The 27,795-nt window shown below is 42.0% G+C and overlaps 2 protein-coding genes across 7 annotated transcripts in view; one reads left to right on the plus strand and one right to left on the minus strand.

The window, feature by feature from the left end:
- Nucleotides 1-1,571: 1,571 nt before the first annotated feature.
- On the minus strand, nucleotides 1,572-27,293 carry LOC106974081 (translation initiation factor IF-2-like). Of its 4 annotated transcripts, XM_053208469.1 has the most exons (3): nucleotides 25,775-27,293; nucleotides 24,033-24,090; nucleotides 14,977-17,629 (listed from the first exon to the last, which is right to left on the minus strand). In XM_053208469.1, exon 1 carries the CDS (start codon nucleotides 27,079-27,081, stop codon nucleotides 26,068-26,070), a length of 1,014 nt encoding a protein of 337 aa, XP_053064444.1. In that variant the 5' UTR covers nucleotides 27,082-27,293; the 3' UTR covers nucleotides 14,977-17,629; nucleotides 24,033-24,090; nucleotides 25,775-26,067. The 4 variants fall into 4 exon arrangements, with proteins under 4 accessions (XP_053064445.1, XP_053064444.1, XP_053064443.1 ...); XM_053208470.1 differs by lacking the exons at nucleotides 14,977-17,629; nucleotides 24,033-24,090 and adding an exon at nucleotides 1,572-1,777; XM_053208468.1 differs by lacking the exon at nucleotides 24,033-24,090 and having other exon boundaries at nucleotides 17,292-17,629.
- Nucleotides 26,543-27,795, plus strand: part of RB1CC1 (RB1 inducible coiled-coil 1) — a 91,853-nt gene continuing 90,600 nt past the window's right edge. For all 3 annotated transcript variants that reach the window (XM_027042855.2, XM_027042856.2, XM_053208466.1), the window contains exon 1: nucleotides 26,543-26,683. The gene's annotated coding sequence lies outside the window, so the exon portion shown is untranslated. The remainder of the gene's footprint in view (nucleotides 26,684-27,795) is intronic.

The raw sequence follows: 27,795 nt of genomic DNA on the forward strand, positions 1-27,795 counted from the left end.
GGCATTTATCCCAGAGAGATGAAAATGTATGTTTACACAAAAACTTGTTCATGAGTTTTTATAGCAATTTTATTGGCAATAGCCAAAAATTAGGATCAACCCAGATAACCTTCAATGGGTGAATGGCTAACTAAATGTATGCATGGAACATGCATACAATGAATGTTACCCAGCAACAGACAGGAATGATACTATTGATCTACGCAACAACCTAGATGAATTGCTAGAGAACTGTGCAGGTGAAAGAAACCTACCCCAAAATATTATATATTGCATGATTCCATTTATATAACACTCTTCAAATGACAACATTATAGAAACAAAGAACAAATTAGTGGTTGTCAGGCGTTAAGGAGAGGCTTTGAGTGAGAGGTAAGTGGGATGTCTACAAAAGGGCCGAAGGAAGGATCTTTGTGGTGACAGAAATGTTTTATATCTTGACTATGTGAACATTAGTATCCTGGTCGTGATTTTGTAAGGAAACACAAACAAACAAAGAAAGTAAAAGTTAGAAAACACCAATGGGGAAATAAACACTCATACTTGCGGTAAAAGTCCAAATTCCATTTTGGAGGGCGTTTTGGTAACATCCTCTAAAAATAAAGATGATTATACTTTTCGCACAGTCATTCTAGCTCCGTGGCTGTACATGTGAAGTGACTGTGCCCAAGATTGTTCTCTGTGAAATTGTTACTGGAAGCAATCCAAGTGTCTGTCAATGGGAGCCCGGTTGGATAAATTATTGGATATCTGCTTAGGGAATACTAGATAGTTCTAAAACAGAGAAACAGAAGGGCTCCATTTACTGACACAAAAAGATCTCCAAGCCATGAGGTGAAAAAAAAGAAAAAAAAAAGCGACAGGCTTAAAAATGTTTTCAATATTCTTCTTTTTGTATAAAAAGGGGAATTTAAGACTATCTGGATTTATAGGAATACGCTAAAGAAACTCTGCCCACATCCACCAAAAATAGTAACACTGGGTAGGTGGTCACCTAAGTGTGTGTTTTAGAAGGTTGTTGGGAAGCAGATGGAGAGAAAACAGGCCTGGGAAAGATACTTTCACTGAATACTTCGTATCTCCTGATTTTTTCCAAATGTGCGTATTACCTCTTCAGAAATGAAATTAAGATGAATACATCAACTTTATCTTGACCTGGTAGATTGATTATTTGATGGATGTATTAAATTGCTAACATGAATAGACATGTATTGCACATCAAACATGCAATACAATTCCGTTAACATGTTTAGCACAAAGATCATTTAGAAACGCTTTTTGAAATATAGTAATCTTTTTACAAACTAGAGTCATGCAGAAAATGTCTGTGATCATGTCTGGCCTGTGGGCATTATTTAACACATTTTCAGCAAGGTGATTTTTTTTTTTCTAAACATGTATTTTTTTTTTAAGTTTATTTATTTTGAAAGAGAGAGAGAGAGCATGCACACGAGTGAGGGAGGGGCAGAGAGAGAGGGAGAGAGAGAATCCCAAGCAGGCTTTGCACCATCAGCATGGAGGCCAATGCGGGGCTCAGTCTCACGAACCTGTGAGATCAAGACCTGAGCCGAAATCAAGAGTCAGATGTTTATCCAATGGAGCCACCCAGGCTCTCCCAGCAATGTGATTTTTATCACTGAAGTGCGTATGATTTTTATGACTGAAGAGAACGCACATGAAGCCATATCATCACATAATGTGCATTTTACGGATATTTTACTTTTCTTCACAGTCACAAGGTCCTCCTCTGACCCTTTTGGAGGAAACTCCAAGGTCCCTGCAAAGATCCATAGACAAGCAAATCAATGAGCCGTAAGTGGAAAATCTCAATAGTGTACAACCAAAACAAGGAGTTGTTTGAATTCAGCCCTTTTTGGTGTTCTAATCATAATCATGAAAATCAAATTATAAGACATATGCTCTATATTCTAAGAGAAGCCCCAACACTTGAAGGTCTACACCCTCAAACATGCTGCTAAAATTTAGTTCAAGGATGCCCAAAACTATAGGAAAAATATGTAACATATATGAGCTCCTCCAAAAATGACTCTAGGTCAGCACCCTTCAGTAGGAAGGTAATGTTAACCACATTTGTAATTACGAGTTGTCCAGCAGCCACATTAAAAAGCTAAAGTTAATTTTAATATATTTTAACACAATATATTCAAAATATTATTTCAATGTGTAGTTAATACAAAATAGTTTTGTCCAGATATTTTATAATCTTTCATGCCAACCTTTCAAAATCCACTGTTTTACCCTTGAAGTACATCTCAATTCAGACCCTAGATTTTATTCAAATATCCGATCTATATCTAGATTTCAAAAATTTACAGTTGAAATAGTAAACTTGTATATCCAAGTTGTTCTACACAAACGTAGGGGCGCCTGGGTGGCTCAGTCGTTTAAGCATCCAACTCTTGGTTTCGGCTCAAGTCATGATCTCGTGGTTTGTCAGTTTTTTGTCTCTCTCTTTCTCTCTCTCAAAATAAATAAATAAACTTAAAAATTGAAAAAAAACCTTAATTTTTCCATAACCTCATCTTAAAGCTAAAAATTTGTACCCTTTTACCAACCTCTCTTTATTTCCTCCCCCCAACCCAGCCACTGGCAACCCCTTTTCTATTCTGTCCCTATGAGTTTGACTATTTTATTTTATTTTATTTTATTTTATTTTATTTTATTTTATATTCCACAAAAAAGTGGTACCATGCAGTATTTGTTTTTTCTCTGTCTTTTTATCTCACTTAGCATAATGCCCTCAAGATGCATCTATGTTGTCACAAATGACAGGATTTCCTTCTTTTTTATGGCTGAATAATATTCCGTTATATATGTACAACATTTTCTTTATCCACTCATTTGTCGATGGACACTTAGGTTGTTTCTTTGTCTTGGCAATTGTAAATAATGCTGCTATGACCATGGTGGGGCATATCTTTTCTTGACTATGGAATTACCAAAGTAGATGGGATCTCAACATATCCTACATCCCTTTGCCTTTAGTAAGATTCATTTGTAGATCTGTGTTGCACGAGAAGGGGAATTGGGGGGAGAGCAATCTTGTAGGACTGAACCTTTAACCCGTGGCATCTAATGCCCTTCTAGGCAGATAGTGTATAATTTCGTTATACTGTAAGACCCCCCACTGCTGTCGCAGAATTTCTTGATGTGTAGACGACCATCACACCTGGTGTGTGAGTGAAGCCGTGTTGCAGTAGGATGTCAAATGGACGAGACCCAGGAGTGGTTTTCCCTTCACACTTATCTTCTACTACGACTATGGTTCTGACGCTTACACTTGAACCTTTAATCCTGCTGTCAACCGTCTGGGGAGAGTGGGAGATGAGCATCGTCGTGAATGCCCGAGGGTTTCAACACGAGATACAAACGAGTGTCTCCACACCTTTCCTCTACTACATTCCCAACGACAGCAATTTGTCTCTGGAATTACCAATAGGGGTTGCAACACCATCATGTCAGGAAGGTAGGCCTTGCAGCGGAAGCTCCATACTGGAGCGCAACGGATAAACAAGCTCTGGCTTTGTTTCAAGAAAGAGAGGGTGAGGTCTCATAAAACTGCTCGAGGCGAAGCACCATAAAATCACCAGGACAGCAGTTGCCACTCAGTAAAGACTACTTTTTGGAAGGAGGAAGCAGAAAAGCAACCGTTTCTCGAGCTGGAATGAAACCAGCTTTAGGCGTGTCTCTGATTTGTGGACTCCCCATCATTAAACCTAGATACTCCTAAAGAATATTTGTGAATCTTCAATAACCCCACCCCCACCCCATTTTTGAACTCGATAAGACTAAGAAGAATTCTCTTGTTGTTAGGATTGATAATGATTCTCTTCCATTTATTGTTAAACACGTATAGAGACTAATGTGTTGCTAGGCATCGCCTTTTTATTCACTTAGAGGGTCCTGATGCATTTGAAAACCTGAGAGGTGTTTGGGGTTTTTATGAGATCTAATCCCGAAGAAGTATGTAACCAGATTTAAGTGAAACCAAGGTAAATCAGATGTGGCCAAAAGGACGAAATTCTGCCGTTAATATAATTAATAATCCATAACGCTATCAAGAAATCCTGAGAGGTCAAAATAAACAATTATTCTGTCCACCAGATTTACTTTGAAAGTCGTTCACTGCCAGGACATTGATTGAGGGTCCGCGCTATAGTATGTGACTCGGCCACTTGTCATGCAGGTTTAAAATTTTACTGCAGATGCAAAGAATCCCTGTGCATAATAACTAGATTAATGTGCATGAAGTGAAGTGAGAGTGCTAAGGTGGCTGGCAGACAATAGCTTAGTGACACTAATTTCTGTGAAAGTTCACTAAGCACAGGAATTCGTGCTTTGGGACTAGGTAATAAAGGAGGAGCAAAAAGCGTTGAGGGAATGCGTGTTAGCAGGGAAATGAAAAGTGATTTATCGGGGCGCCTGGGTGGCGCACTTGGTTAGGCGTCCGACTTCAGCCAGGTCACGATCTCGCGGTCTGGGAGTTCGAGCCCCGCGTCGGGCTCTGGGCTGACGGCTCGGAGCCTGGAGCCTGTTTCCGATTCTGTGTCTCCCTCTCTCTCTGCCCCTCGCCCGTTCATGCTCTGTCTCTCTCTGTCCCAAAAATAAATAAAAAACGTTGAAAAAAAAATTAAAAAAAAAAGTGATTTATCAACTTATGGAAGGCGACGGTCCTTTGGAAGAAGACTGGCGTAAGCAAAGACAGTTGGAGAAGCTGGAAGACATGGCCAGAAACAAAACAAAACAAAACAAAAAACCCTGAGGAAGTCCTCTAAAACTCTGGGTTCAAGACCTTGACGTAAAGAAACGTTTCATTGGTTTCATCCATTGGCTTGGGTGTGTCCGGGGGGGTTGTTGGGGAATAGAGGGTAAGCACTGCTGGATGGAGAGGAGTTATATTGTATTTAATGGACATGGAAGTGTGTGTGAACATATGACCTGAAGGAAAGCGTTAGAGTCAAGCTTTGTGGAGACTTAGCTCCTTTCAAGGGAAGATTTTAGGCTTGTCCTCTCTGGTCATGAATCCTAGAACTGTCTCTTTTTTGGACTTACCTCTCTAAAATAGCCCTAGGTTTAGTTCAGTTTTCCCCAACCCCGTCCCAAAGCAAAATGGCCCTCTGTGAACTTGAGGAAAGTTCTGTGACCTTCTGTATGATATTAGAATACTGAAAGCAGGGGCGCCTGGGGGGCTCAGTGGGTTAAGCAACCAACTTCAGTTCAGGTTATCATCTCATAGTTCATGAGTTTGAGCCCCACATCGAGCTCTCTGCTGTCAGTGCAAACAGAGCCTGCTTTGGATCCTCTGTCTCCTTCCGTCTCTGCCCCTCCCCTACTTGCGCACACACTCTTTCTCTCAAAAATAAAAATATACATTTAAAAAAAAATACTGAAAGCAATAGACTTCAAGTTTAATTGTGTTATCAAAACCAGTTGGATAGGATTTTAGAAATCCTCTAACTTAGTCTCTCCCTACCAAATGGAAATTTAGGCAAAAAGGTTATGCTACATGCAGCAAAGGTAAGATTTGGAAATGAAAGATGTAAAATTCGTCTTTCTTGATTTTAAATCTGACTTTGTCTACTGAACTATGTTATCATACCTAATTTTGATGGAAGAAAAGGGATTCCCGGCTTTCTTGGAAGTGTAAAACTTAGTTATTACTGATCTTACTGTGGCTGTGTTTCTAAAAAGTCCAAAGGGAGAGGTTTTTCTCTGTTGAATTAAAATTGGACAATTTAAAGGTGATTAAAGGTAATATGGGCTGTTATGAAACCAGGGATGAACTGTGATCTCATCAATTAGCAAGTATTCAGATAAAAATTTTGTGATTAACATGTCTGAACATGTTTGAAGGTTTCTAGCCCACAGCGACCCCTGGTGTTATTTTGAAAAATATGCAGTATGGTATACTCTCTCCTCTTTAAGACCGTGTATTGCAATAATTCTTTGCATGAGTGGACAAACTCTATAAAACAGTTCGTTCCCAGTAGTCGATGGGGTAAAGAGCAAATTTCTCCCTTGGAAATTAGATTCTGTGCACTAAAAATACAAAAAAGCAACATCATATTAGGTAATATCTGTACACATTATTTTAAAAATCTACAAGAAAACCTCTTGGGAATGAAATTCATTTTATCAAATCTCAACTAGCAAAGCAATTAATTGGAAAAACAAACGTGATCATAGGAATTCAAACTTAACTATCCCTTAATGTAATAGAAGTCATTATCCAAAAAGATAAAAGATAAAAGATATCGTTCAAGTGTCTTAAAATCCATTATCACACAGAATTAGGTGTTCTCCCAAGAATGGCAAATTTAAGAAATCGGTTGTCTAAATAATGAGAGAGAAATCTAGGTAACTCGTACCGTGCGCCATAACATTTACTTCTGACTTTGCTATTGTAATGAGAACAAAGTTTTCACATTGTGTCTTCTTGGAACATGGTGGGATGAAAAAGGAGAGAAGGACAAAGAGAGAAAAAAGGTAAGATGAAAGGAGGGAGGGAGAAAGAGAGAAGAAAGGAGGCAGGAAGGAAGAGGAGAGAAAACAATATATGTTAAGGGGACAGTTGCCTCCTGTGAGTTTGGGCTTAATGACCACTGAGTTCACTGGGCCTCTTGCAACGCCAAACTTGCATTAGGTTGAACAGATGAAAGGTGTTGAAAGAAAACAAAATTATTCAATGACACTTGTTAGAGGACGGTAAATCAGACTTTACTCAGGGGGACTGTTGTGATAGGTATAGGGACTACTATGGTGGGTTTTGCAATAGGAGAGAGAGATCGGCCTCAACTCTGGATAGCAAAGGGGCAGGGTGGGGGTCAGCAGGTAAAAAGTTACTAAGAAGAAACCTCAGGGATAGTGGGAGAATCTAGCTAACCTGACCTGGCGGTATGCTTGCTGAAGGCAGGCCAGGGCAATCAGAGATCACTTGGGGCTGCTAGAGAATAAGGACCCCAGTCGGACAGGGAGGATGGTCAGATATTGAGGACGGGGACAGTGGCTAAACCGATTCAGCAGGATTCTTGCTAAAACAGGACAACACAGAGACAAACGTGGAAGCCCGAAAGTCGAGGTGTACTAAGGAAAAGGATTCAGAGGAGTCTGATTTAAGTTTGGTCAAGGAGAGACACCCTTGGTCAAAGGGTCATCAGATATTGGCAATTTCATTAATCTATCGAAAGTTAACTGAGTAAAACTCTGCAGAATGTATAATGTAACATGTATAATGTCATCTAGCTCCATCAGCTAGCCCTGTAGGGAGACCATATATGTGGGAATTGTAACATTGTGTATTGCCAGAAAGTAGTATTCCACCCTGGAGGTAGTTCACGGAGCCCATGGAGAGATACAGCAGTTGTAAGGTGATGTGCGAGGCTTACGGCATAGCTATAAGGTCAAACATGCAAACAGGTCTATGGGTTTTTAAATTCGGATTGTAAGAACACTCCAGACGCCAAGAGGTTTCCCCTGGTTACTCAGATGATTGCTGAAACTCCGTATTAGAACACAGGGTTCTTACAAAAGTATAAGAGACGATATAAAATGCGAACATTTTTACTAACGTCTATGATTACCTTTTTCTTAAGAGCCTGAAATTGAAGGATGGGAGAGAGGAAAGAGGTGGTTAAGAAAAAAAATGGAAACAAAAGCTGGGGGGCAATAAACACTAACTTTCTGGCAACCAATTTTCCTAAAAGCCAGGGTTATGAAAAGATACTACACCAAAAGCAAGCAAAAGGAGAGAACTGTCCCTGGGTTAGACAGACCAAAGGGGCAAGTGAAGGGAGACAAAGTGTGGCCAAACCAACACGCCCAAAGGAGAAAGAGCAAAAAAAGCACTCACGTGTTCTAAATAGTATTTCCAGAAGGTGGGTGATTCCTCAGAGATAGAAATCACAGCAATGTTTCTTCACTCCCTAGACCTTGGGCTCTGTGGAGCAACCTTATGATTGTGCGTAGTTTATTCGTGACTTAATGTGGAATAAAGGGAAGGAAAGGGAAAAAAACACATTTCCACATAATAATCGTATGATTGTAAACTGTAGGGACAGATGGATATAGAAATATTCCATATGATGCAATACTACAAAGCATGTCCAGTATTTTCGCTGTAAGCATCTTTGCCCCAAGCACCTTTTCCACAGCCATTTTCGCCGCGCAACTAGTTGACCATGAGGCAATTTTGCTGTAGGACGTAAAATCACACAGAAAAGGACATTCGTTAAAAAGGACGTGGTGCAACGTGACAGATGAGTGACATTTAAAGAGACTGTCAAAAAATTGAAAACAGCATCTGAATACATCTAAAGTGTGTGTAGCTTCATGGAGTACTGTGCAAATCCCTGATTCATTTTGTGGATTGTATCTAAGCACGTCTCCAAAGCCTTTTGTTCGTGGCAGTGCCAACCTAAAACTGTCCGCGAGCGATAGTTAAGCAAGAGCGTTTATTTAGGATCAAAGAGTTGCGATTTGGGCACACAGATTTCGGTGGCAGTCCAAATAGTGTCCCACTAGGGAACAGAAGTCATGGGTTTTTAAAGCAAAAGGGAACACATATGTATGTTATTTACAGAAGAATTTCTGATTGGTGTCGACAGCAGAAAAGTAATCTCGACTGAATATATAACTGCTGGCTAAGGCTGTTGCAGGTGTCCAGGCTGAATCCTTGGAATATTTGTGGTTTGGCCCAGTCCAAAATTTCATGGTGGCCCTGCCGGGGACGTACATCAGGCCCCTGTCCTTAATGTCCTGCCAGCTCCATTTTAAAACTCTTGTCATGCATGAGCCCATTTCATTTCATTTCTCACAGTATTAAACATTTTTTTTTTTTGCTTATCGATTCATCCCCTCATTCAGCATCACACTTTGTTCTTTTTTCACTAAAATCTCTTCCTTTATTAAGAGAGGTAGCCGTTTCCAAATACTAGGATGTGGGTTTGTAGCTGAGCTCAGTCTTGCATTGTGAAAGCCTCCTACACTGTCATTTGTTCTTGGCATTTTGTCCCAGTCCATTGATAGATGTTCCCAAGTTCAATGGGAAATGGGGGTTCAAAACTCTGCACCACTGTGAAGACATATATAAAAACGGGAGCACTGTGTCAATGGAGAAATGAAACCAAACTGTCAACCAGTTGTCTTTTATCTTTTATAGCAAATTTGCCTTTTAGCCAATTATGCAGCAAAAATGTTCTTGGCAAAACCGAAAAAAAAATGTTTGTGGGAAAGATGTCTGTGGCAAAGAGGCTTACAGAGAAAGTACATGGAACATAAAGTACGTAAAGGTATTGAAAGAAATTCAATAAAATCTGCCTAGTGATGTATGTGTGTATGCATGCATATATATACTTCGAAAAACATCTGTAAGGAGAGGGATATATATGTGACCTCTACCATCCCCCAGGTGATGTCTGATCACCCTGACCTGCCTTCAGCAAGAATTCCGCTACATCATTGTCAGTGTGTGCGTTTGTGTGTGTTTATAGATCTATAAAATGGGAAAGGAGACAAGTTCCCAGATAACTTCAGAAAGGCAGAGTAAAAAGCACCCTAGAAGGTTTGTAGTTCCATGAAGTTTCGGAGCACAAAGAAATGACATTCAGTTGGGCAGACCCAGAAAAAAGAATTTTGAAAAACTGGTAGCCTATTGACAGGTGGCCAGAGAAAATTCCAGGAAAAGCGGTGGCCTGAGCAAAGGCATAAACTAAAACAGGAAAGATTATATCTAGGGTGAATAACAGACAGAATTAATTGAGCACTTACCACAGGGTAGGTATCATCTCCAACTCTTTATAAGTGTTATTTACACTATCCTGACAAAGTAGTGCTATGGTTTTCATTTTACACAATCTTTTTTTTTTAATTTTTTTTTAACGTTTATTCATTTTTGAGAGACAGAGAGAGACAGAGCATGAGCGGGGAAGGGGCAGAGAGAGAGGGAGACACAGAATCTGAAGCAGGCTCCAGGCTGGGCTGTCAGCACAGAGCCACTCACGGACCACAAGATCAAGACCTGAGCCAAAGTTGGATGCTCAACCGACTGAGCCACCCAGGTGTCCCCCCTTTTTTTTTTTTTTTTAAGAGAGAGAGTGCATGAGTCCGGGAGCCAGGGAGAGGGGCACAGGGAGAGAGAGATAGAGAGAGAGAGAGAGAGAGAGAGAGAGAGAGAGAGAGAATCTTAAGCAGACACCATGCTCAGCACAGAGCCTATCATGGGGCTGTGTCCCACGACCCTGGGATCATGATATGGTTTTCATTTTAGATTTGAAGAAACAGAGTCACAGAGACATAAGGTACTTGCTTAAGATCATCCAGCCAGTAGGAAGCATTCGTAGGCTCCAAAGCCAGCTTGAGTCCTTAGTCCGCCCACAATTCTCCCTCATGTAGGTCAGGATCTTCATTGGAAGGACCTAAAAGGCCACCTAAGGACACTTTAAAATAGAGTAGGCAGTAAGGCATTACTTGGGCCAGATGAGAAATCATGAGATTAAAAAGGAAAGGCCAGTTTCCTCATCTGCTGTCCAGTGCTGCGAGGTGAAGTTCATCTAAAGTTCGGCACTGTAGGAAGTTACAACTCTTCATGCCTCTCCCCACCACAGACAAGGGGAGCTAAACTCCAGGTGAGGGGAGGTGAGGGGAGGGGGGGTGGTGAGGTGACGTACCCTGCTCTCCTATCCACTGGGTAGCCTGTTGAATAATATTCTTATGCCTCCTAATCAGGATTAAATCTCTAAAAGGGAGGAACCATTTCTTCCTTATTTTTATGATCCCTGGTAATGCCAACAAATAAACATTCAATATGAATATATGTGAACACATATTCATATGTCCTGGAGACCTGATCACAACTTTCCCTTTAAAAACAGGAACTATCTCAAGCAAACACAGAAGTATAGATACCAAGGTAATGAATACCCAAGCTATCCATTACCCACCTTTAACACATCTTAACCTATGACTGTACGTCTTTCAGATTTTTTTTATGTTTATTTATTTTGAGAGAGAGAAAGCATGCACAGCGTGTGCGCAAGCGGGGGAGGGGCAGAGAGAGGGGGAGAGAGAGAATTCCAAGCAGGCTCCATACTGTCAGCGCAGAGCCCCACTCGGGGCTGGATCTCATGACTGTGGGATCATGACCTGAGACAGTATCAAGACTCTCACCCTTAACTGACTGAGCCACCTGGGAATCTTGCATTCAGAATTTTTAAAAAATAAATAATATATATATAACTAAAGCTCCCCGGGTCACCCTATCTTATTTCAATTCTCTCCTTGCCCTCCTGATTGTGGTATATTTCATTCCAGTGTGTGTGTCTGGATTTTGATTACCTGCATATTATTTTTTGTTTTACCTTTTGCCCCCACTCAACATTACCTTTAAAAACTTTCTTTTTTATCTTTTATTTTTTTGAAAAAATTTTAAATGTTTATTTTTGAGAGAGAGCATGAGGAGGGGAGGGGCAGCGAGAGAGAGAGGGAGACCCAGAATCTGAAGCAGGCTCCAGGCTCTGAGCCATCAGCACAGAGCCCGATGCAGGGCTGGAACTCACGAACCTTGAGATCATGACCTGAGCCGAAGTCAGGCGCTCAACCGACAGAGCCAGCCAGGTGTCCCTATCTTTAAAAACTTTCAATCTTCCTTTCCTTTTAGGAATAGATATCGTTCAAAAGGAGTATACAGTGAAAAGTTTCTTCCCCACAAAGTGCTGGAACATCCAGTTCCATTTCCTAGAAGCAACCAGCGTTTCCTGTTTCCTCTGTATTCTCTCAGAGATGTTCTATGCATATTAAGCAAATATATATATATATATATATATATATATCCCCCCTTTTTTTACTTAAGTGCTAGCACACCGTTAAGCACCTGTTTTTTTTTCATGCAGCATTGCACGTTACAAATAATTACATAAAATGTATAAAGAGATTCCTCACTCTTTTGTCCCAGATGCACTGGATGTATAAACCATCATTTACTTACCCTGTCCTCTATTAATGAATAATCCATTTTTTACTACAGCAACTAGTATAGTAGTGACTATTCTTGTTCACATGTCAGTTCCCACACACGAAGTAGGTCTATGGAATAGAGCTGACACTTTCATGGTGATATTAATCATAATGGGTTGTCATTATTCTTCCTTAAAGAAGAAATAAGTGCCCATTTTCTCACACCCTTTCCAATACTGCCATATTATCAAATGTCTTTATTTTTTACTTAAATATTGCGTTTTTGAGGTATCACAGTGGAACACATGGCCACGGTTCATGCCATTGTATCTACTGAGTAGTATGCAGTTGTATAAATTGAATATACTGCAAGTTACACGTCCACACACCCACTGATGGACAATTACATTTTTCCCATGCAATTCCCATTTTTCATCCTTGTTAGAGTGCCTGGTTCACGATATTGCTTGAGTGAATGAATGAACTAATAAATCCATGAATAATAAGAAACTGATTGCAAAGCATACTAAACAAGTTGGTATGAACTGAGGGACTATAGCTTATATTCCCCACTATGAATCACAATGTTGAAGGGAAGACGTAGACAAAGTTGAATACCCAGGAAAATCCAGACCCGGTCCTCTTGTCATTTTAAGACCTTGGAGGTAAATGAGAGGGGTTGGGGAAGAATAGCCTTCTATTGCTTTTAAACTCTGGACTTTTTCAGTTTTCATAATTGGCATTAATAGCCTCAGTCCCTGGTTAGTCAAGGAAACAACGCACAGCGAGGATAATTTTTCTAGTTTTAAATGTAAACAGTACCTCATTAGTCATCTTTTGAATTGCAGAGATACACCCAGATGGTTAAGGGCCACCACACCCTGTCTATATTTACTGAGTCAAGAATAAATCTGGCTAGGTTGCTTTGTTAAAAGGACAAACCAATTATTTAAAGCTCAAGTCCATACATTCTGATTCCCCAGCTGATTTTCATATCACAACAAGGGCAGCTTCTGTGTGAGAACTTTATAACACTGATTAACTACAGATGGCAAGTTTCGGCATAGGACATTATTTAATATTTGGATATGTTGCATTTTGTGGCTGGGGCAAAGGAGTACTTATTGTGCTTAGTTTTACTGAGGCCACGCTAGGAAATTTGTCAGCCCAAGGCAAAAATGCCACACATACTTCCTCCTCATATTTAGCTTTCTGCCGTAGGGACAGAATTCACTTACAAGAGGCCAGTCTAGGGGCGCCTGCGGGGCTCAGTCGGTTGAGCATCTGACTTGGGCTCAGGTCATGATCTCACGATTTGGGAGTTCGAGCCCCATGTCGGGCCCTGTGCTGACAGCTCAGACCCTGGAAACTGCTTCGGACTCTGTGTCTCCCTCTCACTCTGCCCCTCCCCTGCTCGTGCTCTGTCTCTCAAAAATAAATAAACATTTTTTAAAAGTTACTAATTATATTATACAAGTGGTACGCCATTATATCGTTTGGTTTTGGGAGAGCGATAACCAGACCAAGACTGAGACTGTAGAAAAATCTGCCAATACACGTTTAAATAGAATTTGAGAAAAAGTTAAGCCTGAGCTTCAATTTCCTGCTATGTAAATGGCAGTTTTGTTGTGTTAGACTAAATAAGGTATATAGAAAGCACCTAGCCATGACACCTCACACATACTCTCTCAATTTCCTTCGCTACTTTCTCTTTCTCCTAAATCAACGGTGTATTTAGCACATTTAACACCTGGTATACATCATTCTTAGCACCTTCTTCCTCTGAATGAGAAAATTACTTGTATTAATCGCAAAATGAAAGATAATATGGGCCAGGTAAAAATGTAGACATTGAAAAATATGCCATTAAAATTTTTTAAGTGAGGGGCTGGTTGGTTCAGTCGGTTGAGCGTCCGACTCTTGATTTTGGCTCAGGTCATAATCTCATGATTCGTGAGAACGAGCTCCACACTGGGCTCTGTGCTGAGAGTGTGGAGCTGGCTTGGGATTCTCTCTGCCTCTCTCTGCCCCTCCCCAACTTGTGCATGCTCTTTCTCTCTCTCTCTCAAATAAACTTAAAAAAATTTTAAATGAAATGTTAAAAGAATTAGGATACAGAAAAGGAAAAAATGTAGTACATTAATACTTTTCCTTATAAATTTTTTTATAAAGGAAAAAGATATAGAAATGCTTCAAAAAAAGGTTTTCAAGGTTTTAAGAATGATCTGCACACAGAATGACAGAATGTAAGTTACTCAACTTGTGTTTAGGCATCTTTACAGTCATGGTGCTATCATTGTATATTTTGAGTCTACTGTTTATAGGTAGGGTTTATATAGTACCATAGGAGTTGGAGACATGAATTAACTTCCCCACAGAATATTGTGTTTATTAAAAGATAAGTAATAGGGGTACCTCGGTGGCTCAGTTGGTTAAGCAACCAACGCTTGATTTCGGCTCAGGTCATGATCTCGCGGTTCATGAGATCGAGCCCCGTGTTGGGCTCTGTGCTGACCGCTCAGAACCTGAGCCTGCTTCATATTCTGTGTATCCTTCTCTCTCTGCCCCTCCCCAGCTCTCACTCTGACTTTCTCTGTCTCCAAATAAATAAACATCAAAAAAAAAAAAAGATAAGTAATAAAATGTACTTACTTTTGAGGCTTACATACGTGGGTTATTAAACGTTAATAGAAACCACAGCATTTATTTAGAATTTACATTAGTGGTTCTCTGTCTTGGTGATTTTGTCTCTTGGGACATTTCCAATGACCGGAGGCACTCTGGGTTATTACAACTGTGGGTAGGAGACTACTAACTGAAATCAGGTGGGTAGACACCAGGGATGCAGCTAAACATTGTAAGATGAACAGGACAGCCGTTTGGCCCCAAATGACAACAGACCGGGAAACCCTGACTTGGAGTAACAGTAGTTTTTAGAGAGCATTTTTTCACTGGCACCGTTTAAGATTAATGGTACATGGTGATGATAAAAGCAGACTGAATTGTTTGTTTGACGATTGTAGACAATGCACCACCTTATCACTGCCTGCACCCAGGGCTATCGATTACATTTCCATTAGATTTTCCTTCTAAAGGACTGCTACCTCAAGTGAGGGTTAAATCAGACTCCCAATTTTAAAGTAATTTTAGGGCACCTGGGTGGCTCGGTGGGTTAAGCATCTGACTTCTGCTCAGGTCATGGTCTCAAGGTTCGTGAGTTCAAGCCATGCTTCGGGTGAACCCCATTTCTCTCTACCCTCGCTCACTTGTACCCTCTATAAATACATACGTACATACATACATAAAGTACTTTTAAATCACTTCAATGATGGTTAAATGAACCAAGCTTAGCAACAGGTGATTTATGGGGCTATTCTCTCTCTGCTATTTATCTCATTATATTTTTTTAAATATCATTTTAAAATGTTAAGAAACAGTTACACTGAAATAGAATTCACATACCAAAGACTGACCATTTTAAAGTGTGCAATGTGGGGGCTTTTAGTATATTCATGTGATTGTATAACCACCACTATGTGATTTCAGAATATTTTCAACATTCCCAAAAGAAGCCTCATGCCTACCGGCAGCCATACCCTCTTCATCCCTTTCCAGGGCCCCTGACAACCACTCACATACTTTCTGTCTAGGAACTGCCTATTCTGAACATTTTGTACAAGCAGAATCAGAGTACGTGGCTTTTTCTGACTAGATCCTTTGCTTAGTGTATTTCCGCGGCTCATCCGTGTTGTACCACGATTCAGTGCTTCTTTCCTTTTGTTGCCAGATAATACTCCACTGCATGCATGGGCCATTTGGTGTATCCCTTCATCAGTGGATATTTGGGATGCTTACATTCTTTTTTGGCCGTCAAGACTGCTGCTGTGAACCTTTGTGACATTTTACTGGGAAAACAGGTTTTCAGCCGTCTTGGGTATATACCGAGGAGCAGAAATACTGGGTCTTATGGTGATTCTATTTACTCTAAGGAATTGAAACTCTTGCATCATATATATTCTATCGTATGAACACGCCTTTTGGTTATCCATCGATCAGTTGATAGACATTAGAGTTGCTTCCAACTGTTGTTATGAGTAATGCAGTTTGAACACTTATGTGCAAGTTTCTGTGGAGACGTATATTTTTATTCCCCTAAGAGTGGAATTGGTGGGCTATGTGGTGCTCTGTTAACTCTTTTGAGGGACAATTAATCTGTTTTCAAAAGTGACTGCACTATTTTAGAATCCCACCAGTAATATATTAGTTCCAATTTCTCCACATCCTTGTTATTATGTCTTTGATTTCAGCCATCCTGAGGATGTGAAGTGGTATCTCATTGCAATTTTAATTTGCATTTCCATAATGACCGAGATTGAGCATCTTGCCATGTGCTTATTGGCTATTTGTGTATCTTTAGAGATGCCTGTTCAGATCTTAAGCCCATTTGAAAAAAATGGGTCGTCTTCTTATTATTGAGTTGTGAGAGTTCATTATATATTCCGGACACTTGTTCTTTATGTGATAGGTAATTCACAAACACTTTCTCGCATTCTGTATCGTCTTTTCACTTTTTGGATGGTGTCCTTTGAAGCACAAGTTTTTAAAACTTTGAGAAGTCCAATTTATCTAACATGCATGTGCATGTATCGACTGTGTTTTTGGTGTCGTATCTAAGAAACTATTACCAAATCCAAGTTCACAAACATTTACTCCTATTGCTTTCTACTAAGAGTTTTATAGTTTTAGCTATTACATAGGTTTTCCGTCCAGTTTAATTTTTGTACATGGTATGAAATGGGGGCCCCACTTTATTTTTTTTACATGTGGGTATCCAGTTGCCCCGATGCCATTTGTTGAGAAAGCTATTCTTCCTCCATTGAAATGTCTTGGTACTCTCTTTGGAAACCAATTAACTTTAAATTTATAGCAGTTGATTTCTTGTGTAGAATCTGTGTTATCAGTTGGAAAAATATCACCATCTCCGTAAGTCTTGTGATTCACAAACATGGGATGTTTAATTTCTTTCAACATTTCAAACAATGTTTTACAATTTTCAGTGTACACGTCTTGAATTTCTTTGGCTAAATTTATTCCTACTATATTTTTAAAAGGATGCTATTTAAATGAAATTTTCTCAGGGCACCTGGGTGGCTCAGTCAGTTAAGCATTCGACTTTGGCTCAGGTCACGATCTCACAGCTTGTGAGTCTGAGCCCCGCGTCAGGCTCTGTGCTCACAGCTCAGAGCCTGGAGACTGTTTCAGATTCTGTGTCTCCCTCTCTCTCTCTGCCCCTTCCCCGCTTGGCACTTGGTCTCTGTCTCTCTCTCTCTCTCAAAAATAAGCATTAACAAATTAAAAAAAAAATGAATGAAAATTTCTCAGTTTCATGTTTTCAAATGTTTATTGCCAGTACACAGAAATATAATAAAAATGTTTTCATGTAAAGAGTTAATACTGAGTTTCATGAAATAGGAAAACAACGTATGTCTTTAATCACTTAACACAGATTTTTTGCTTCTTTTGAATCTGTACTATCCACTGTGTTGAAGACATCCATACCGTAACTTCTTTTCAAAGGCTGGATGCTCAGCTTATTGTTTGGCGGTGTTGGATATTTTCAACCTTCTTGAAACAGGAACGTCAAGTAGTTCCCTGGAGCCTTAAATACGGACAGGAAAAGACAGGCATTTAACATAACCAACTCTCTTTCATCAGCTTCCAGTACCTCGGGGGTACAAAGGCACGAAAGGGAGAAGGAAAGGAGACAAAAAACCTACAATATGAACGTAAATAACAAGCAAGGTATAAAATTAAGAAATATTTTGAAGTCATTCTTTTATTGTTAAATATAACTAGATGTTTGTACGAAAATGCACGAAAACACTTCATTAGTTTTAAGAACTGATAGGGTTGTAGTTTTCAAAAGGTGTGAGCAGCCACTGTTAGCATTATTCTGCGACTGTACAAAATGTCCAAAGTGCAGTAAATTTTACATGCAGTTTTCATTCTAACCTGTAGAGTAGTGAGGGGAAGCTAAAACAGGTATTGTGAACATGGGGGAAATTGAAATCATAAGTATTAAGTGATCTTCTAAATCCAAATAAGATCTCAGGCTTTCCAATTTCTAAATGCAAACAAGCTTATGCTTCAGTTGTATAGAAACAATGTGCGCAATTCAAAAAAAAATTAAGGAACATTTAAGAATGACAAGTTCAAATCAATCCCTTGATAAGGGTACAAAGATTCAGAAAGTGTTGTGAATAGATTAGGATGTTTCTGATGAATTCATTGTCAGAGAGGGTGGTACCAATGGATTTAAAGCAGAAGGAAGATTTAGTAGGATCAAAGGGATCTTTACAGATTTACTCTTCTGTTTCCCAGGGCTAAGTTTGCGTTAGAATTCCCTCTAGAGCTTAGTGAAAAAAGTAAGTCCTGGGCCTTGTCACTGTATAATGTATTTGACACTTAGAGTAGATAATTTATTTTTAACACTCTACTCTTCTATGCAATAAAATTAGTTTCAGTAACAATAATAATGGCCAGAAGAGACAGTGACAATTTTTATTGAAATTTCATATGAATTCTATACCTGAAACTAATATTACACTGTATGTTAACTAGTTGGGATTTAAATATAAACTTGGGTAGAAAAAGAGATTTCATATGATCAAGGCAGTCAAACATTAAAAGTTAAAAAAAATAGAGGACGCCTGGTTGGCTCAGTCGGTTGAGCGTCTGACTCTTGATTTCAGCACAAATCATGATCCTGGGATGGAGACCCGTGTTGGGCTCTGCACTGATAGTGCGGAGCCCGCTTGGGATTCTCTCTCTCCCACAATAAAAAGGGAAATGTAAGGAAAATAAATTTATTTTTTCCATAGAATTCATCTTTTCACCAGTGAGAGCACTGGCAACAGGTGTTTCCTGAAAATCCATCATGGAGTCAAGTCAAGTCTCCTATGCTGGCTTTGTAATTCTTAGAGCAGGCTTTGGATTGCTTTTTGGTATGCTGTCCACCACGTCTGATTCATTATGTCTCCCATCCCCTCTCCACAAACTTTTGACACCTTGTGTTCGAAAGAATGTTCCATCATTGCTTTTAGGATTTTTTTTTTCTTTTCTAAAATTTTTTTTTCAACGTTTTGTATTTATTTTTGGGACAGAGAGAGACAGAGCATGAACGGGGGAGGGGCAGAGAGAGAGGGAGACACAGAATCGGAAACAGGCTCCAGGCTCCGAGCCATCAGCCCAGAGCCTGACGCGGGGCTCGAACTCACGGACCGCGAGATCGTGACCTGGCTGAAGTCGGACGCTTAACCGACTGCGCCACCCAGGCGCCCCTAGGATTTTTTTTTCTAAGCTAGTGTTTTTGATATCTTGCGTAAACAGGTAATGAAGGGCAGTTGGGCAACAATGATGTGGTTTTGGAGCGGTGGTATGGGTCCAGAGCTGACAGCCAAGAATGAATTCTTGATACGTCTTTGGTGCAAAAATGTGATTTTATTAAAGCACGGGGACAGGACCTATGGGCAAAAAGAGCTACACTGGGGTTGTCACAGGTGACTGGTTATAGACCTTCAGGTTGGGAAAGGGTTAGGGATAGCATAAGTCTCTAAGGAATTTTGGAAGAAAGGTTTCCAGGACCTTGAGGGGGGTATTGTTTAGGAAAAGGTCACTTATTACTGTCCAGTAAAACCTCAGTCATGGGACCCTTCAGATGTCTATTATCAGTGGGCCATAAGCTTGGAGTATGATTGCCAACATAGAGCTCGTGGGGGTAGAGATAAAAGAAGTTTCCAAAGGAATTTTTATATGTTCAAGTAGACTTCTAGGATCTTGGGGGATGGGATAATGTTAAGCTAAGATTGCCTTTTGCCCTTAGCAAAGTGTCATGACTGAGGCAGCTGAGTCCCCAGAGAAAGGTCACTCTGCCTGTTTCGAGGGCTTGTCAATGGGCTGTAGGCAGTAAGGAAACTTTTCATTTGCCTTGGTTTCCGGTATCAAGAAGCTTGCAGGACCCTATTCATTGTTAAATGCATCCGGATTTCAGAGATGTGAACATACCAAAAGGAGTGCACCTTGAAAAAGAGTACAGTAGTTCTGTGTTTTAACTTATTTTCCTTTGTCATTAAATATTTCCCTAAAATATAAAGCCTGCAATGCATTTCATTGTATGGATGTACCATGCTTTAGTCTGTGGTTCTGGGAAGAAAGTGATTTGGTCACTCTGGGAACATTACAAACATCCAGAGACATTTTTGGTTGGCATAACTGGGGGTGCCACTGGCATCTAGTGGGTAGAAGTTAAGAATGTTGTTAAATATCCTAAAATGTAGAAGACAGCCCTCTTATAACAAAAAATTACCTGGCCCAAAATGTGACTAGTGCTGAGATTCTGTGGCCTACTGCTAGACTTAAAATTTTAATTTTTCCCCCCTCTAGGAATGCAGGAAACTAAGGGACAGCATAATGTGGTGCTTAAGGCTACAGCCTGTCAAATTGGCTGGGCTCCTATACTGGCCGTAACAGTTTCTAGCTGAAGGACATTACCTAGAAGGAATTAGTAACTTAACCCCTCATTTCCCCATCTGTAAAAATGGAGAAAATGAATAGAAACTGGATAAGGCTATTAAGACAAATAGGTCTGCAACTAAAGCCCACATTTGTCATCTAAGATACACTCACTAGTGTTGCACCAGCTTCAGTTAGGTTATTTACTTTTTTTGTAATAAACATAATCACAAACTTTACTATCCAGGGGTGTAGTCTACATAGGAAGCGCTGATGGAAAAATCAGGGGCAAAATATCTCAAGGTTTGAGGCCTGTTGCCAACTCTAAGATCTTCCAAGCCATTGAAGGGTGGTAAAATCAATTTAGTGGGTCAAGATTAGCATTGGAACAAAAATAGAATAGAAAATATTGGAGTGAGTCGCAAGCATTATTTTCATAAAACATGGTTTCAGTGACAGAGGCCTGCATGTATGCACCAAGTCACACTGTTAAAATGTATTTAAGTTTATTTTGAGAAAGAAAGAGAGAGAGAGAGAGAAAGAGAGAGAGAGAGAGAGAGAGGGAGAGAGAGGGAGAATCCCAAGCAGGTCCTGCACTGTCAGCACAGAGCCTACCACAGGGTCGAACTCAAGAACCCGTGAGATCATGACCTGAGCAGAAATCAAGAGTTGGATGCCCAACCAACTGAGCCATCCAGGCACCCGTATAATGTTTTAATTTTTTAAATTTGATTTTATTTCTTATTTTTTAAAATTTACATCCAAATTAGCAGATAGTGCCACTATGATTTCAGGAGTAGATTCCTTAATGCCCCTTACCCATTTAGCCCATCCCCCCTGCCACAACCCCTCCAGTAACCCTCAGGTTATTCTCCACATTTATGAGTCTCTTCTGTTTTGTCCCCCTCCGTTTCTGTATTATTTTTTTCCCCTTCCCTTGTGTTCATCTGTTCTGTCTCTTAAAGTCCTCGTATGAGTGAAGTCATATGATTTTTGCCTTTCTCTAATTTCACTTAGCATGATACCCTCTGGTTCCACCCACGTAGTTGCAAATGGCAAGATTTCATTCTTTTTGATTGCCGAGTAATACTCCATTGTGTATATATACCACATCTTCTTTATCCGTTCATCCACTGATGGACATTTGGGCTCTTTCCATACTTTGGCTATTGTTGATAGTGCAGCTATAAACATGGGGGGGTGCACGTGTCCCTTCGAAACAGCACACCTGTATCCCGTGGATAAATGCCTAGCAGTGCAACTGCTGGGTCGTAGGGTAGTTCTGTTTTTAGTTTTTTGAGGAACCTTCATACTGTTTTCCAGAGTGGCTGCACCAGCTTGCATTCCCATCTTTAAACATTTTTTTAATGTTTATTTATTTTTGAGAGAGACACAGAGTGTGAGCAGAGGTGGGGTAAAGAGAGAGGGAGACACAGAATCTGAAGCAGGCTCCAGGCTCTGAGCTGTCAGCCCAGAGCCCGACATGGGGCTCGAACTCACGAACTGCGAGATCATGACCTAGCCGAAGTCGGACGTTGAATGGACGGGGCCACCCAGCCGCCCCTAAAAAAGTAATTTTTAATGTGAGTCACAATAAAGAAGTTTGAAAGGCACCACCTGAAGTCCAACTACCACTTGATGTTTGGTCTCTCTGTCTCTGTATCTGTAGGACTGATAAGCTTCTGCTTTAGGACATTTCAGCTGTGTATTTGGACACTTGGTTGAAAAACTCTTCAAAATAATGAAAGACAAGAACTTAATGTGAAAAATGACTACAAATAGTTTGTGCCAATCTATTGGTTTAAATCTGTTGGGGGGCGCCTGGGTGGTTCAGTCGGTTAAGCGGCCCACTTCGGCTCAGGTCATGATCTCGCGGTCCGTCAGTTCGAGCCCCACGTCGGGCTCTGTGCTGACCGCTCAGAGCCTGGAGCCTGTTTCGGATTCTGTGTCTCCCTCTCTCTGACCCTCCCCCGTTCATGCTCTGTCTCTGTCTCAAAAAAAAAAAAAATAAACGTTAAAAAAAAAAATTTAAATCTGTTGGGCAATGAAGCAGGCTGGAAGTGTTGTATGTGTTGCAGCGTTAGACACAGTGTTGTTCACTGGCCCATTACACTCATCACTAGCTTTGAAGACACACACTCATAAGTTAACTAGCATCATTATCATTAATAATACGTGAGTACCAACAAACCAGCTGAGTAGGGCAGCTTCAACATATGTAAACACTACTAAGAATATTAACTTGACAATCATAGTGCCAGAGCCTCTAAGTAGTGCATGACCGCGTTTTATACATCATTAGCTATGATCTTAAAAACGAAAGCCAAAACTTTTTTAAAAGGAGCTAAACTTTAAAAATGGTTAGCTCTAACCCATTCTTTGAAAAAAGCCAAATTACGTTAATTGCAGTTGCTGGCTATTTGAACATAACCTAAGAGAAAATGAGGGCAATTATGCTAGGTTGAGAATTCGTAATTCCTGCAGAATAAAATCCCCAATCAGGCAGAGTTAACAAAATTCAGCAGTAAACTGCAATCTCCCCAGTATCCTGATGTATTCTGGGTAAGGAAATAGTGTCATTTAAACTTGTGACCACAGTGATGTTTGAATGGTCCCCTGCACAGGCTTTTGAGATATTTGAGGGCAGCAATTTTCCACAGTAACTTCTTAGTCAACCTTCAATACAAGTATTTTATTAATTGCTAATTACGTGCCAATCTTTCTAGAAAGTTCTAGCAACTTAAAAATTAATAATTCATAGTTCCTAAACCTCAGGGTTTCATAGACTTAGAGGGGAGACAAGAATTTATAGTTGTGTGGTATGGAGCAGAGGCAGTAGACCGAGTGGATCACTATATTGCCCAGAAGTTAGAAGCGGGCCGGTGTCCAAGCTGTTTGAAAAAATGAGTGAGAAATGAACAAGGAGGGAGGAACATTTCCTGGATGAGGAAACTCACATGTGTAAAGGGGAAAAGGGCCAGGAGGTAAGCTGGAGAGATGGGTTGCTACAAAATGAAGAGGCTCTGTTGCTGTTAAAAAGTTTAAATTGTATCCAATTTACAAAACAAAACCAGTGAGGCCGGCTAGGAAAGACACCTGACCAACTTGGTCCTGGATGGAGTAAATAACAAGAGACTAGTTGAGGGGTGAGTCTAAGTATAAACTGAAGGCCCGAAAAAAAGCATAGGGCACCATCAACAAATGTCTGTGTGTATACCACATATTGGGGAAATAGTTCCCTCTATTGAAAAAGGACTTACATTTCAGCATGTTAGATAGTGAAAGAATAATCTAGAGGAACTGCAGACATGTTAGAGACGGATTCCCTGAGAAAGTGACCCTGAAATGGAGACCTGAAGGAAAAACAGGATTTTAAAGATTTGAACTGATTTGAAGTACTTAACGGTGTTTCTCTATAGACTCTGTGTAACCCCTACATACTCCTAAAGACAACCACTCTCTTTTGCCCTCACTATAAATCTATTAAAAGCCCCAGATGTTTATTAAATTAACAGATAATCATGTAATGAGGACAAGATTAAGCCTCTCACCTCTTTTCCCACTGGGAGTATTTGCATCATTCACATCGTTTTATAATTACTTGATAACCTGGAAGAGGACCAAATGAAAGGACAGAGATTTAAGAGCGAAGAGGGAGACACTGCAAAAGGGAAGCAAATTAAAGAGTGAATAATTAAAAAGAAGCGAGCGCTTGAGAAAGCTCAAAGAAAAGTATCAGCACTGTCCATTTAACGCAATAATTTGGAGGCCCCTATTAATCTGTTTGCATTTCGGCGAGAAAAGAGCAGCAGGTGGAAATGAGGCTACGGAGTGTGGACTTATCAGTCAAGCAGCTTGGTAGAGAAGTAATGCTGCATGAGGGAGTTTTGTTGTTTTAATTTACTAAGGAACGGAGAATACAGAGGGTTTCCAATGTCCTCCTCCGGAGGAAAGAAGATGTAACCTGTTGAAACTTACTACCATCGACAGAAGCATCGGTAATTTGAAAGAGTATTTACTCCAGATGCCTGCATATACATAACAAGGCTAATGTTAGCACACTTATTATCACTAAGAAACACCACTAAACGCCTATCAACTTTTAACCTTTATATTCTGGAGCGGATGTAAAACCTTTAAGGTATAAACCAATCACTTCTGGTCCTTTCTTCCAAACTAGGACTAGGAGAAGATGAGGACTGAATTGTTTGCTTTCCAAAGAAAGAAGTCAGACAAGTAACATTTAAAAACACTTTAGTATGTAAGAGATTAGCACTGGCACAGTTCAGTGATGTTTTCACATTCCGGGCTGTGGTGTGCGGTATTTGGAGTGATGCGTGTCAGTGCCAGCTAAGAGAAGTTCAAGCACCGGCATGTTCTTTAGGGGCCTAATGTGTTTTGCTTAACCAATTTTTGGCCAAATCTTCCTCACCGCCTAGTTTCTGTGTGCCCGTTACTATGCGGTGACTAATAAAACCAGCATCTTTCCCCGGTCCTGCCAGTTCGTACCTCTTCCCGAGGCATAAGAACAATTTAACCTCTTAGTTTTCACTTCTCAGCTCTATCGTGCTGGGTGTATAAAAAAAAAAAATCCAGCTTAAAAAAAAAAAAAAATAAAAACGAAACAAAATAATTTGCCAGACAAGATTCTCTCGGGAATGTACAGCAATGTAAACTAAAACACAAAGTGGTTAAAAAAAAAAAAAAAAAAGTAAGAAAACAAGAAAAGCTCGTCTCAAATAAAACTTTCAGATACCGGGTAAGTGTGATGGAAACTAAAAATCCCTCATGCTTGCCAGTCGTCCAGTCCAATGTTTTGTTTTGTTTCAAATCAGCTTCCACCGTGATAAACGAAGGGTTGCAAACTTTGCCTCCTAACAGTATTTGCTCCGTTTCGGTGCTCCTGAAAACGGTGGTAATGCTCATTTTTACGTAAACCCAACTCAAGGGCGCTCCGAGAGCGACAGCACCTCTCCGCTTTCACTTGTACCAGACATGCCTCGATAGAACAGGAATGTAAAGAGTGTTACATAATCATTCTACGAGTAACTTCTGCTCACCACATTTTAATACCCAAAGCCTTGTAGTTTCGAGCCCTTGCTTGTGGCCGATCTTCCGCACACACTCAGGATCCCCCGGAAATCGTGTCCCCTCGGGAACTCACGCTAACCCACCTGAGAACCAACTCCGTTTACAAAGCTGAACACTGGGGCTGTAAACTGCGCTTACACCTTCACCCCAACCGACCAAGCCTTAACTCCTTCTGGTCTCTTGGACATTTTCTTTGGCTTACCTGGTCCGAGAAAAATCGTGCCGCCCCACACTCGAAGTTACCCGAGCCACTTATCAGCTGTTTCAAGTCCCGGCGGTGGGGGTGCGGTGGTGGCAATCTAGCCTGGCCGGGCCACAGCCAGGTACGTCATCCTCTTACAGATCTTGCCCGGTATGCGGACGGGCGACGAGGGCACACAACCTCCGTGGGCCCCGCTCCTCCGCGACAGGTGGAAAGAGATAAGCTGTTTGACCTGGGGCTAATCCAAAATTCGGCGGGGTCCGCCTCAGGCCAACTCGCGGTGGCGAGAAAGGTCAAAACCACCTTGGGGCAGTCCGCGGCCGGACCGCGGCTCGCACCGCCAAAGGGCGCCCCAGCTGTGTCCCCGGGTCAGAAGAGGACAGCAAAGTCGCAGGCCGGCCGACCACGACTGAGGGCGGAGCCGCCCCCCTTTTCCCGGCGGCCTGCCGACTTCCGGACCTGCGCGCGCCTCTCTGCGCCGCCCCGGCCGCCCGGCGCGCCCCACCCCCCGCCCACCGTTTCCCGGCGTGCTCCGCGGAGGAAGGGACGGAGTCGACAATAACAAACCCAACCGCGGCGGTGTCCGCGGCCCTGCAGAGCCCTCGGCGCTGCCTTGGGGGGGGTCTCCGTATCGCCCCGGCCCCTCGGCTCTGACCGGCCGCGGCCCCCTGCCCCCCGGCCCCTGACCCAGAGCCGAGGGGCCTGACAGCGTCCCCTCTCCGCCCCGACCCCTCCCTCCCGCCCGGAGCTCGGGGCCGCGACCGGCACCTGGGACGCCGGCGGTTGTGTCGGTTGGCGGTGCCCGATGGGCGGTTGGTAGCCGCCGCCGCGGACGAGGCGGCGGCGGAAGATGGTGCCAGGGGCTGCCGGCTCTGCTGCTGCCGCCGGTGGAGGAGGAGGTGCTGCCAGGTAAGTGCTGTCGCCGCCCGGGTCCCCTTCCCCCATCTGGCACCGCGGCCGCGCGGCGAGCCCGGACACGGTGGGCCGGGGACGCCGGGGTCCCCGCCGGGTCGAGCGCCGCCCGCGCGCAGGTGTGTGCGCCCGCGGGCCCGGCGCATCCGGCCGCGGCAGGTGTTGCCCTGCGGCTGCCTCCCCGGCACAACAGCCCCGGTGGAGACACGCGGTCTGAGTCGAAGCCCCGCTGGGCTGCGGGAGGTGTGGGGCCGACTCGCCCGGTGCGGGCCTGCGTGCGGCTTCCTCGGCCGGGGCCGCCCGGGTCCCTCCCTGTGAACGCGTCCCCGGCCGGCCGCGGGCCGAGTTTTCGGGAGTGGCGGAGGGCGAGGGACGCCGACCCCACCGGGAAGCATCCTCGCTTGTGGTCACGGCTGGACTTAGCCCTAAGGCTGTCTGTGACTTGAGAACCCGGGGAGAGGAATTGGGCCGAGGCCGAACGCAGCACACAGCGGGAGGAACGCAGAGATACCTTTGTCCCGACCCCGGAGTGCGAGATCGGTATAAAGTTACTCTTAGGAATGACTCAGCCTCCGCCCGCCCCACTGATAGATTTGGGATGGGGTGTGTTTGCGGATTTCACAACTTCCTTAGTCGAAGCTGGAGAACAACAGGAGGAATGGCAGCTTCTGGGGGGGAATGAATAGTTTCTTCCACCGCCTGGTGGATGTACTATGTTTATTGTTTATGGTTTCGTAATCTAGTCTTTTCCATCAGGAACTCTTTAAAGTGCGGTCATACCACGAAGTGCTGTGTGCCTGGATGTCAAGGAAGACTAATGTGCTCACTGTTGATAGAGTCTTGTTACTACAAGTCATTAAGCTAGATAACAATGTTTGCCTCGAGTTCACTGTACGTAGAGCGATGATTTGGGCCCTATGAAAATATGCCTATTATTTTATTGTATAGTTTCTAGGTTTTTGGGTGCTGATGCTGCTTGTTGATGCTGCTTGTTGATCTGTCCGATGGGTCAGAAGGTAAGCAACTTAGGAGGAGACGATTCTTAATTTACATCAACAAATCCGCTTCATGAAGAGTCACAGAATTATATTTCGATATTTGATACGAAT

The sequence above is a fragment of the Acinonyx jubatus genome, chromosome F2 (assembly GCF_027475565.1).
Source record: "Acinonyx jubatus isolate Ajub_Pintada_27869175 chromosome F2, VMU_Ajub_asm_v1.0, whole genome shotgun sequence".
Taxonomy (NCBI): Eukaryota; Metazoa; Chordata; class Mammalia; order Carnivora; family Felidae; genus Acinonyx; species Acinonyx jubatus.